Genomic DNA, 12,070 nt, shown 5'->3' on the forward strand with positions numbered 1-12,070 from the left:
AAAAGAGAATATTGCCGGCGGCTAGCGTGGGACAGGATTATGGCCCATACGTAGGCGCAAACCGCTCTTTTCAAGCCAGGTGGTAGTCCCTGTGGTGCCCTTGGATCTCTCTTCAAAAACACCTACTTTCCATACCGTGGGGGATTCCCAGGTGGCCAAGAAGGTCAGGGACCTACTCAAGAACCATACACCGGCCGGAAAACGGCTTGCGGCAAGGACTCTCACCAGTACTATACTGACCCTGATATCTGAGGCATCCATCCACAAAGCTGATGCGGCAAGGCACCAACAGAACGCCCAGAAGGCCCAGGAAGCAAGAAAAAGGCGCAAGTTGAATAGAGAAGACTCGAATTCCAAGTTTGTGAGGCTCTGTGATCTGGAAGAGGCCCGCATTGAAGGGAGGGTGGTGGAGGAAGAGGTGGTAGCCAAGGAGGATGTGGAGCAGCCAGAGCCAGCCCAGCCTGTGCGGCGCAGCGCACGTCATCGGGTTCAAACCAGGCGCAAGCGAGAAGCAGATGCAATGTCTGACTCTGACAGTGATTGAGCTTCGTTTTGGTATAACTCCCATAGAAATTGACCCAATATTAGTCTTGTTGTGGCCAGTGTGAGCATTCAGGGGTAATCTCAACAAGGTTGTGTGGCTGGTGTGGTGGTGGTGGACCAGATCCACATGTGGTCCATTTCCTGGTCATCCAACCTACCCCAAGTCTGTTCCAAGCTACCAGCGAAGTAGCTAACGTAGCTGGATTCATTGATTTGGTAGCTCAGTGATCAGTATCTGAATCCACACTGGCTGACCATCAGTATGAAAGTCCGGAGACCACCACTAGAGCTCTTCGCTTTAGGCAGTGGGTTCGATCCCTTTATACCTACTTTTTTCCTTTTCTTTCAACTTTTTTTTTATATCAACACTTGCACAATTTTCCCAACAGTGAGACAACAACAACAACAACAACAACAACAACATCATCATCATCATCATCATCATCATCATCATCATCATCATCATCATCATCATCATCATCATCATCATCATCATCATCATCATCATCATCATCATCATTACAAGAGAGAGAAATGTGATTAATTACATATCATTCATTACCTGTCCAACCACTCACGTACAAGAAAAAAAAATGCCCGGGTCCAATCTGCGACCACACCGCACTGGGTATTACCTCTCTTCGCCGTCATCGTCGTCGTTCACGATTGGCATACACCTCGCCAAATTGCAAGTTTTGCATGCTTTCCCTCTTCCCATTCTCCCCGTTCAAGTTACTATCCTCCCCATCACCCCTCAACCATAAACTTAGGCCCACTAACCACCACCGCCACAGCCCCCAAGTTCATCTCGGGGCTCATCTCCGGTAAATACCCTTTCAACCAGCAATTTCCTCCCACCTTGGGTAATATCGTCGTCAGGTTTGCACTAAACCCCACCCCAACACACGTGTTGTTCCGTGCTATGTTATTGTAAATCGCGCAAGCCTTTATGCAGTCTTCAAAGGTGTAGCTTGTCATCCCTGTCAAATCCACGCCTACTCCCTTGAAGTCCATCATGCAGTTCACGTCAAACGACCAGCTGTTTGTGCCCAGGGTGATGATCTGCCGAGAGATGGCTATGCGGCCGCAGTCGAAATCCAGAAGGCCGAGGCGGGGGACGGTGATGGCTTCGGGGCCGGTGGTTTGGGTTGGGGAGGGAGGAGAGGTGATGGTTACTGTTGTGGGGAGGGGACAGAGGGAAGATTCACTGTGGTTGGTGGTTAGTGACTCGTTAATAGGAGAGAAAGCCTGGGGGAAGAGGTACCTCCGTGCGTTGGCCACAGCTGTTGTCCCTGCTACTCCGCCGACGATTATGGCGATGAGAATCACCACCGCTAGTGCTACACCCAGGAAGAAGGTTGGTCGACGAAAGCCCCATATTGTTGGCCCGGCGTTGTTGTCCTTGTCTTTCCCTCCTTTGGTGGTGAATTCGCTGATGCCTTCCTCTTTGTCTCTAGCTGATGTCGTTGAGAACTCGTACATCCCCAAGGGGCTCTTTGGCGGCCATTTCTTCGGACTCCAAGGGCCGGGGGATTGAATCCTGAGTTGGTTCCGGCGGAAGATGTGAGAGAGGGACTTGACCGGTGGCCCGACTGCTTCTGGGGCGTCCATGTTGTGTGTGAGTAATTAAGTGAATAATAAAGTAGCCTTATGTTGTCGCCGGCCAGGGCGTTGTGTTGTCAAGTTGCGCGCACGAGATGGTCACCAAATCATACGGTGTGGTGTCATGATCGAACGAGTGTGTGGGTAGAAGGAGAGAGCAAAATGAAAAACATCTCCCGTCCACATCATCCCTGGGGGGAGGTGGTGCTCGGGTAGTGTATGAACAGAACTCAAAACCGGAGAGATACTCTATCAGGGGTGGGGTTTGAAAATGCCGTCTGCATTTTGTCGCGCGTGTCTCCTCTCGGGCTTCGAATGACAAAGGCACACAGCATTGGGTGTGAACTGTGCCGTCCCCCAAGATCGGAACAGGAAACCCCTCAATCCTTCCAATCGTGAAATTTAAGCTTGTTGTTTTAGTGTTGGGCAGGCGGGAAATTCGCTGACAGGAGGCGGGAGTACGGCACGGGTGAGACTGTCACAGAAAACGGGGTTGGTGTTGCGTAACGAGCCGCAGATCTTTGTGTTTGATATTCCAATCACCCACAGACCCGGTCAATAAGCAGGCTCGAACCAGCGACAAGAGACGGGGTTTTTGAAAGTTCAGTTGCCGTCAACCCGGGAAGTGGATTGATGAGGAATATTGAATCCGGGAATTTGTTACTGGCTGTCCCGACGGGCAGTCCTATGTGAAAGTCATCACACCTTTTTCAACCATAGTCCCAGCTAGGTATGTACTTATGTAATCCCAACTTTATACATCAGTGATCACAGCTCTGTATACTTGCCATTACAGCTTCAAAGACAAGTTCATCAAGTGATTATGGTGCTGTTGGGCTTGCCAGAAAGGTGGCAACAGGCCGACACTGTTGAGCAAGTGGGCGGCGGCTGCTGAGTACTCCAAGGCACGTGCAAGGAGCTGAAGAATTAGCCCTGAATAAGATATTGGATGGCAACTACGACCGACTTTCTAATGAGCAGTTGCGGCCGAAATTGTGGGGATCAGGGCAGCATATCGCTCATCTGCGGAGCTGGCAGAGAAAGAGAGGTTCCCAGCTCCTTTATCTAGAGCCATTCACTTGCTCTGCCTGAGGATTCACCGAAATTTCTGATCTTTCCCACACTAGCCGGCTGTTCTAAGCATCTATCAGAAGCCTGCCAAACGCTTTTCAAAGCTCCCACCGCAGCTTGAACCAAACAACCCACGCATGCTCCAAGCCAAGACCGACAAGATGTTGTCCATTCCCGCCACGCTCGCCAGTCTACTGACCTTCATCTGCGTAGGATCTACCCCCTCAACAACCTTACCTCTCAACGGAGAAGCTACTAGTACAATCTCACAGACCATCTACGGCTCCCCCGTCTTCTGACCTTTCCCCCCCCATCAACAACAGCAGCAGCAGCAGCAGCGCCGGCGGCTTCTCGGGCTACTAGATCGTTCCCATTCAGTGGGACCTCCCCCATTGACCCCTCCGCCCCCGATACCAGCACCAGAGTCACCGTCACCAGGACAGTTCAGGACATATCGCCCAGATGGAAGCCTCCCATCTCGGCTGGAACACCAGCTTTCACGCCCAGCTCGTTGGCATGGGTATCACCACATCGCCCAAGGCCTCCGTCTTGACCGACGAGCCGGAGAGCTACGGATGCCTGACTGATAGAGTTTCCTTGACCTGGTCAAGGGAGATTGCCCAAGGCATTGATTACCTCCGACGGGTGTCGGGGATGGCAAAGGACGGGCCCGGACCGGGCAACTACGGGAGGGTGAGCTGCAATTGGAATGCGGCTATTTGGTTTTGCAACGATGTAAGTCGTTCGTCCTCACTAATACCTTGGGAGCGTTTGGTCTTTGTGACGGCGGCTGACAAATCCATAATTTTTGTAGAACAAGTACGAGAAAGAGGTTGAGTGGAACTCGATTGCAGATTGAGCGGAGTGGGTGCTGGATAGATGCACGGTAAAGCAGCAGTGGGTGGCTGGGGTGTCGACGTATACGGATGGATGGAACGTACGGGTTAGATCCGACGTGTGTTAAATCACGGCTGAGGTACCCGCAATGGTTCGAGGTTTCTGGAGAGTCCGAAAACATGGAAGAATCAGGTCCGGCGCTGATTCAGACAATCATGATCGACAGTTTTAAGCATGTGTCTGCCTCCTAACATTACCACATTGGTCGTGATATTGGGATGTTGAGGAATGTGCATACGAGATTGCTCACTACATCCATCACACCATGGTGTTAAAAGTTGTCTAAATCGCCATTTCATCTATCAAGCCATTATTGGCGCCTTACATCCTCTGAAGTCCATCTATTCCAGAATGATAACCGTCTCCAACCTCAAATCCCGACTGCTCGCCCCGATCTGAACCTTGTACTCTCCCCTCCTCATCCTCCACTGCTGCTTGAAGACATCCCACACACTCAAGTCCCTTCTTGTCAACTCAAATATCACCTGTCTTGTCTCCCCCGGCGCAAGAGGTCCAACCTTCTTGAACCCTCTCAGCTGTCTAACCGGTGTCTTCCCGTCCTTTTCAGAATTTGGCACACCGAGATAAAGCTGCGCAACCTCTGCTCCGTGCAGATGGCCAGTATTGGTGATGTGACATGTCACTACCGCCACTACATCCCACAAGTCTGGATGTCCGCCTTGAACGATTTCCTTGTTTTTCTCGGGCCACTCCCCCATGTTGGTATCGACACGGGGTTTGACAGTGGTATGCAAGGATGAATACGAGAATGAGGTGTAACTCAATCCAAACCCGAATTCGAATCTGGGTGTGATGCCATCTCTGTCAAAGGCTCGGTAATCGAGCAAGACACCCTCTCTGGAAAAGTCATCTTCGGGAAAGTCTTCGTCTTCTGCTCCTGCTGGATCGAGGACAGCGCCATAGTCTTGCTCTGATTTGGCAATGGTGTATGGCAGGCGGCCGGATGGGTTGACGTCGCCCCAGAGAATGTCAACCAGACTGTTGCCGGATTCTTGACCTGGTAGGCCGGCCATGACGACGGCTGTTACGTTGGGGTGGGTGATGAATGCTTCGACTAAGCGGATGCTGGTGGAGTGGACGATGACAATGGTGTTGCTGCACCAGCTGGCTACGTTGAGCACGAGGTCGTCGCTGAATTTGTCGGTCAGGTTCTTTCTGTCGAATGACTCGGATGCGTAAGAGTTGATGAAGACTGCGCAGGCGTCTGCGTTGAGGTATGGCGTGGGATTTCCAGACCAAAAGTCCCAGCGAAGAATGCCCCCTTCTTTCCGTACTCGATGCTGAATCGCCTCAAACGGGCTGACCACATACGGCGGTGTGGTACTACCCGATCCACCCCCAGTAATCAAGGTCCCATTAAACGTCTCCCACCCATAATTCTCCTCATACCCACCCCCATACCGATCCCTGTTCGTCCACGGACTGGCCTTCACCTGAGCATCGTACCCAAAAACGCAAACCAACCTCCGCTTCCTCCCCAACGGCAACGTCCCCTTCTCATTCTTCACCACCACCGTCCCCGCCGCCCCAACCTCTCTAATCAACCCCCCATGATCCTCCATCACATCCACGGCCCCATGCCTCTCCAAATTCCCCCATATCGCCCTCTCCGGATATCCCCTATCCTGGCCCAGCAGATACCACCCCGCCAACACCCTCCTCGCCATATCATCCACCCTCTCCTCACTCACACTCCCATTCCTCACCGCCTCCTCCAAACTGCTCCCCCAAAACCCCTTCCCCGGCATCACCAAATCCAACCCCGCATTCGCACTCCCCACCCCACTGACCTGCCCATCCCAATCACTAACCACGAACCCCTCGAACCCCAACTCTTGCTTCAACACCCCATTGATCAACTTGGAATTCTGACACCCATACGAGTGGTTAACCCGCTGGTAACTACACATCACCCCTCCCATCCCCTCCTTCAACCCCTCCATAAAAGGCCAAACATACACCTCATGCAACGTCCTATCATCAACCTCGGCACTAACAGCATGCCGTCCATTATCCCAATCCAACCTCCTCCTCGTCTCCTGCTCATTTCCCACCCAGTGTTTTCCCACCGCTACCACACCCTGCTCTTGCATAGCTCTTGTCACCTTCCCAAATAACTTTCCCGCCAGATAGGGGTCTGGTCCTCCCCCTTCCCAGCTCCTCCCCCCTTTGATTATCCTGCCTATGGGCCCGGCGATGGGACCAAGAGCAATGTTCACACCGCGGTTGTGAAACTCCCTACCTAAGGCGCGGCCATAAAGGGACATGAGATCTGTGTCAAAGGTCGCGGCGAGATGGACACCCGCGGGAAAGGCGGAGACATATTCCTGGCCGCGGAGAGAGGCAGGGCCATCGGCTATGCAGAGGGAGGGGATGGATAGTCTGGGGATTGGGGCGGTGTTACCCACGCAAGGGCCCGCATGGCCGATGGTAAGGTTGAGTTTTTCTTGGAGGGTGAGGTTGGAGACGAGGAGGGAGGCGAGGTGGTGGGGGTGGGACCAGAGGGGGGTGGTGCCGTTGGCGGTTGCTTGGTAGGGACATTAATGTTAGTACGAGAAAAATATATTGTTTTGAGAAAGTTGTGCTTCGGTGATCAAAGGTTGCGGCACGAGTGGGTTGGTTTGTAGTGTTGGGTTACATTGGATGTAGCTATAGGTATGTGTAGTCGATCATAATAGGGCTGATATCATAGAATAGGGGCAATACATACGGGCAGGATAAACCGGTGGACTGCGGCCATAGAATGGCAGTTCTGAAGGGGCCTTGTATGGTACAAACTCATCCCTGTGCTCTTGCTCGATGAGGATAGTCTTTTGATGATTTCGAGATGTGTGCGGGTTGGCGAGGGCTTGAATGGCTGACAGCACCGAGATGGCGGCTTTCTTGGTGCTGAGCTTCCACTTTGGGGTCTTGCCAACTGCACTTCCTCTGCCTGCAGATCGGGGGTTTGGGCCCCAGAAGCTGGCATAGCGGCCAATGTTCTCGAGACACTTCATGATGGGCAGGATGATGTGTGTGGTGAGTTGTCGGGCTAAGATGGTAGTGGTATGCGGCTATCAATGCATGTCACAAAGCTGGGTGGCGATTCGTTAGGCTGGTACCGAGAGCAGCCGGGCAGATAGCGGCAGTGAGAAACAGGGCCACCAAGACAGCCTGACGGATGATGAACGAGTGAGATGAGTGAGATGAAATGGACGTTGTATGACAAAAGTCCTCCTTTTTGTGAGAGTGAGATCTTTCTGACCGCCTGTCGTTTGTTGAGAGCTGCACATGGGTTGTTTGCTGCAAGGCCCGGGCCGCGGTGTGGCCATGGCGGGGTCGGTCCCGGTGCGCTGGGTCACCAGCAGGGCATCCGTCAGTACCCAAACCTCAACTGTCGAGGGGTGTCATCCATCATCAACCATCCCATCTTTCTTTGTTCCAAGACCTCATCAGAGTGATGTATCCCATGGAGTCGAAAGCTCCCCTCATTTGGATACCGCCACACCCAAGGTAATAACCGATGTTTCATGCTGCCTAGTACCTCCAAGTTCACATTCAGGATCATCCCTCACAGGTGAGTCATGAAGAAGCAAGGTATGCCCATGCTTTATTTGCAGCTTCAATATAGCTTCATGCGACACCAAACCATCCCCCATCGAGCAGGTCCCTCTCTCAGCCCAACGGCACACACGATGCAACTGCCCGTCGGGACAAAGCAGAATTGCATCGTGGCAGCACATATACCCAAGCAACATCTTATCGCGATAAAGTGATCCCCAGTAGCCCCCATCCAGTCGATCATGACCACCACCACCACCACAAGAAATATCCAGGCGCTTGCCTCGCTTTTATTTTTCTGGCCTCAATCTAATAAATCTTGGTCACAGAATGAAAAGAGTGGCAAATGAGCGAGCCCCTGGAAATAAGGACCAATCTTCAAAACACCTCAAAACTGGGTTAATCCAACCGCCATCCCGCAGAGGACCTACCGACCTACCCTATCGCATCTCGCTCCGTCCCGCCCTTCCCCCGCGGCGCCGTGGTCCAATTCCCGAAAGGCCCAGCCACAAAATGCACAACCACCCTTGAGCCATCACCAGCCGGTTTGACCACCACCACTTGATGAGAATTATCCGGGTTACTATTCATTGTCTCGGCCGGCAAGGCGGGCCCCCAGTATCATCCCCTCCCGGGCTGGAAAGATGGGGGGAAATACACAGGAGGGTTGCTCACCCTTCTTTGTACTCTGTATCACAGATGGTGGAAAGTAGCCTCGGTGTAGAATACGAGAACGCCGAAGCATCGCGAGGCTCGCCTGATCAAGGTGAGTTTACCGAGCGGGAAGCGGTTGACGCCGTTGAGGTGCATCTGCAACACAATGCCAATGGTAATGTTAAGCTTTTGCCCATCTTCCTCGCGTCTGCGCAATCCCGTCATTCTCCCCTCACTTCTGGTCAGGCACAAATATCGATATTACCCCGCATGGGGAAGGGGGGGAAGACGCGTCGGCGTATGGAGAAATATCTCGCGCAAGGCGCGTCCCGGGGTATAGGAACATATCAGCGCATTCTCTGGCTGATAGTGGTGCGCTTGAAGAAATTGCCTGTCACACAATAGGAATGTCGAACCCTAGCCTTGTAATCCCATCACGCAACGAGGTATGTATTGGCAAGACAGAGTCAGGTGTTGGTGTGTATGATGCCGTGGAACGGAGCACGGCCGTCTTGCCTCGCTCCCCCGTGGGACAATGGACCTCCAAGGTGAGGTGTGCAACCCGGGTCCGAGGACGGGAACGGAGGGAGAAAGGGTGTTGATGATCAATCCTTGGTAGAACTCACCGGAAATTCTGTGAGGAAAATTGTCTCCAAGCCGACATCTCCCCGTCGTTCCAAAGGCCCGAGTCCAGAACACTTCTCCGGATATTGCCCCCGGTAGTGCGAAGTAAATCGCGGAAGATCCCTTCCCTCTTCTGGTACTTCCGAGGATCCGCTATCATCTCTCTCCCCACCGCGACCCGGAAATCGTTCCAAGGCAACGGGAAAATTGCCCAGCAACCACAAGTGCCACGAGGGGAATTCCCACTGGTTTCAGCCTTGATCAGGAGCTAATTCCCAACACCCGGCATTGCAAACCTTGGAAAGCAATCGACGCTTTCCACGATGTGCCGGTCATAATGACGACAACGACATTGCCGAGCGATCACGGCGGTGTCCGATATTGCGCACAGTGGAGTTTTGTTCACTTTTTTTGCATTCTCAGCTCCGGGGCTTCGGCCTTGAGTGGAGAGGAGATTTACATTTTCAGCTTGTTGGGTAATGAGAAGAAGCAAAGGCGGCGCAGAAGTTGATTGCTGGATCTTTTGGTGGTGGTGGTGGTGGAACAAGTCAGCCATGTCGGCGTGTTTTTCGAAATTCCTTCTGTCGGCGCCGAAGGCGAGGCTTTGTGCTGCCAGTCAAGCCCTCCGACGGCACCGCGGAGGCCCAGCCAGTGCCTTGCATTGTAGCAAAGTGCGATGCTGAGAGACCGTGATACCTACTGTTGGGTCTTGTGCAGGTAGCAAATAGTTTCTTTTACCATCTCTTGGTTGGGGGGAAGGGCCGGGAGGGGGGGCGATCGGCAGTGTTCGAAAGAATGTCCTTGTCGCAGGATGGAGCTGTTTGTTCTTCATTCAGCTCCAGCGAGATCGCGAGACATGCGCTTTGATGTCTCTGCATTTTGTTGACTTGAACCCCTATTGCCCCTGCAGACTGCGCAAGCTTGCCCTTTCTTTTGGCTCTTGTTCTTCTGTCGGATCTCAGGATGAAGCCAGATGATGAATCGATTGCGATCTTTTGCATCACTCACAGGCCCAGGGGTGCTGAAAAATCCAGGGGGCTCTCGTGGGAGTGGAGGTTGCGTCCCCGCGGGGCCAGCCCCAATGAGGTTAAGCGTCAGGAACAGCCGTTTTATTGGATCGCGGAAGCATTGACGGACCCGTGATGGTGGGACGGATGTGCGCGGTTAACGGCCAGGGGGGAGGGGGGCGTGAATATAGCCATCAGGGGGGAGAAGGCGGGAAGCAGCGAGAACGCTTGTCGAAGGTTGGAACACTTTTTGACTTCTGACAGCCAGTGGCTCCTGAACTGCCCCTTGGCAGATTTTGGTGATGCTCCTCATGATGGCCATCTTCGGGGCTGCTTTTGTGCCTGGCCGAGGATGCCCGGCTCACTGTCGAGGGCCCGACCGGCCGTAGCATTTCCAGACTGTTATCTCTCTGTTGTCCGAGGTCGGGTGAGGTCTGTCCGCTCTGCAACCCTCTTGACGGCCTCGTCACATCGTGCGGAGGGAAACGAATGGGCGGGAGGCGCCAAAACGGGCTCGCTTGGCCGGTCCAATCGGGAACAGATGCTATCACCATTGGCAAGTTGAAATTGGGACCATTTCTTTGTTTTCCGATTGTGAATTCGTTTGAGGCTCTGCGTCCATGTCCGCACACCGTCACTGGATGCACTTGTCCGCCGTGCTGGCCACAGAGATCACCCCACGATCGTCTGCAGGCCTCATTCGTTTGCCTTTAGAAATTCCCACCAGGATTGACGCCATCCATCCATGGTGACCAAGATGCGGGGGTGTGCATCTTCCCTGCCCCCTTTCCCCCGCACTCTTTTGCCGCCCAGTGACAGAGACTCGAAGGAGGGATTTTGGCGGCGCAGAATAAAGGAGAAGGATAGGTGCTTCTGCTTGGTTTGCTTTTGTCTTTTCATAGCGCCGATGCAAAGCGTTGATCAAGTTGGAGTCTTGGATCTTTTGGGTGGTTGAAGATGGTGGGGCGGTTGCGGAAGACTGCCGGAGACAATCGTCCAGTGCCACGATAGCAGCGACCAATCTGCATTCAGGATACGCTTCAGAAAAAGGGGGGTTGTATTCCGTCGTCTTCTGTTCTGGACCCTGAACATGTCTCGGAGTTCTTCTTGTAGTGACGTGAAGTGCCAATGGGAGGATTTGGCTGGAGAGTTGTATCATGAAGCTGATCCGGGGCACAGTGGGGGAGGATGCGCAAACATCAAAACCAATGCCGAATGGTGAGTGCCGGATGCCGGATCTTGTCCTCTTCTAACCAACCGCTCCAGAGTTTGCTTCCGAATTCAGCAGCAGATTGGCTGAAAAGGGGGCAATGGGCAGCGGAAAAGGGTTACAGCTTCATGCGTACCGTGCAGTGTGCCGTGGCATGTTCTGTTTCTGCCCTCGCAGCTCCTGCATCTGCGCCATGGAAACCATCACTTTCCAGGGCGGCGGACAAAGTGTTGAAACTAGCGTAGGCTTCGTAAGGTAGCGTGTGCCATTCTCTTCTGAAGCTGGGCTGACTTGTCGCCCCCATTGTCTCTTTCTTTCCACTCAGTCGGGAACACAAAGTGTGTACACAATTAAAGCGCAAAAGTTGCATGTCATGGATCCGTATGAGACTGTTCCAGGTCGACACAGGCAAGGAGGTGCTAGTTCGAGGTCATGGCAACGGGCAGCAGTTTCCCCTCGCACAGCTCGAGGCACTGACCAGTCGTTTTCGTCTGTTTCCGTTTCCAAAATTTCTTCTTCATCCCCTGTTCATTTGTTGCGTGCACACCCCACTGTCCCCCACCTGAAGCTCTCACGCAGGTCCTGACCAATGAAGAGCGGTGACTGCTGTCGGTGCACGGACTCATATGGGGCCGAACGAGTCCAGGGAAAGGGGTCACAGCCAATGATGAACCCCAATTCCGGGATGTCTCGGGGTCTTAGGCACACGCCCCTCTTCGGCGGTTTTGACAGCGAGATGCTGGCCTGCCTGACTTGATCTCCACCTGCGCTGGGAGTGTGCCGTGGATGCAATCTTGCCCTGGGCCGCTGGACCTGGCTTGTCTTCTCCCAAGGTCCTGCTGCTTTTCCCCAGATCCAAAATCTCGTCAGATCCCCCCCCGTTCTAGGTTTCCAACCTCAC

At 53.3% G+C, this 12,070-nt stretch overlaps 3 protein-coding genes across 3 annotated transcripts; 1 reads left to right on the plus strand and 2 right to left on the minus strand.

The window, feature by feature from the left end:
* Nucleotides 1-1,036: 1,036 nt before the first annotated feature.
* QC763_403760 (uncharacterized protein) lies at nt 1,037-2,567 on the minus strand. The gene is made up of 2 exons (XM_062912017.1): nt 1,808-2,567; nt 1,037-1,750 (listed from the first exon to the last, which is right to left on the minus strand). Exons 1-2 carry the CDS (start codon nt 2,152-2,154, stop codon nt 1,291-1,293), a joined length of 807 nt encoding a protein of 268 aa, XP_062765667.1. The 5' UTR covers nt 2,155-2,567; the 3' UTR covers nt 1,037-1,290.
* Nucleotides 2,568-3,222: 655 nt separating this feature from the next.
* Nucleotides 3,223-4,075, plus strand: QC763_403755 (uncharacterized protein; the record flags this gene model as incomplete). The annotated part of the gene is made up of 3 exons (XM_062912016.1): nt 3,223-3,425; nt 3,489-3,951; nt 4,031-4,075. The coding sequence occupies exons 2-3, from the start codon at nt 3,679-3,681 to the stop codon at nt 4,073-4,075; spliced, it is 318 nt and encodes a 105-aa protein (XP_062765668.1). The 5' UTR covers nt 3,223-3,425; nt 3,489-3,678.
* A 352-nt stretch (nt 4,076-4,427) lies between these two features.
* On the minus strand, nt 4,428-11,577 carry QC763_403750 (uncharacterized protein). The gene is made up of 2 exons (XM_062912015.1): nt 6,845-11,577; nt 4,428-6,661 (listed from the first exon to the last, which is right to left on the minus strand). The coding sequence occupies exons 1-2, from the start codon at nt 7,128-7,130 to the stop codon at nt 4,455-4,457; spliced, it is 2,493 nt and encodes an 830-aa protein (XP_062765669.1). The 5' UTR covers nt 7,131-11,577; the 3' UTR covers nt 4,428-4,454.
* Between the last annotated feature and the right edge of the window lie 493 nt (nt 11,578-12,070).

This window comes from Podospora pseudopauciseta, chromosome 4, assembly GCF_035222475.1.
Source record: "Podospora pseudopauciseta strain CBS 411.78 chromosome 4, whole genome shotgun sequence".
Lineage (NCBI taxonomy): Eukaryota > Fungi > Ascomycota > Sordariomycetes > Sordariales > Podosporaceae > Podospora > Podospora pseudopauciseta.

What these genes read in the sequence shown, in the direction of transcription:
- QC763_403750 (XM_062912015.1), bottom strand. Translation starts at nt 7,130, where the DNA reads ATGAAGTGTCTCGAGAACATTGGCCGCTATGCCAGCTTCTGGGGCCCA. An exon ending in TCCACCGGTTTATCCTGCCC is followed by an intron (nt 6,662 to 6,844) that starts GTATGTATTGCC and finishes GTCCCTACCAAG; the next exon opens with CAACCGCCAACGGCACCACC.
- QC763_403760 (XM_062912017.1), bottom strand. Translation starts at nt 2,154, where the DNA reads ATGGACGCCCCAGAAGCAGTCGGGCCACCGGTCAAGTCCCTCTCTCAC. An exon ending in GCTGTGGCCAACGCACGGAG is followed by an intron (nt 1,751 to 1,807) that starts GTACCTCTTCCC and finishes CACCAACCACAG; the next exon opens with TGAATCTTCCCTCTGTCCCC.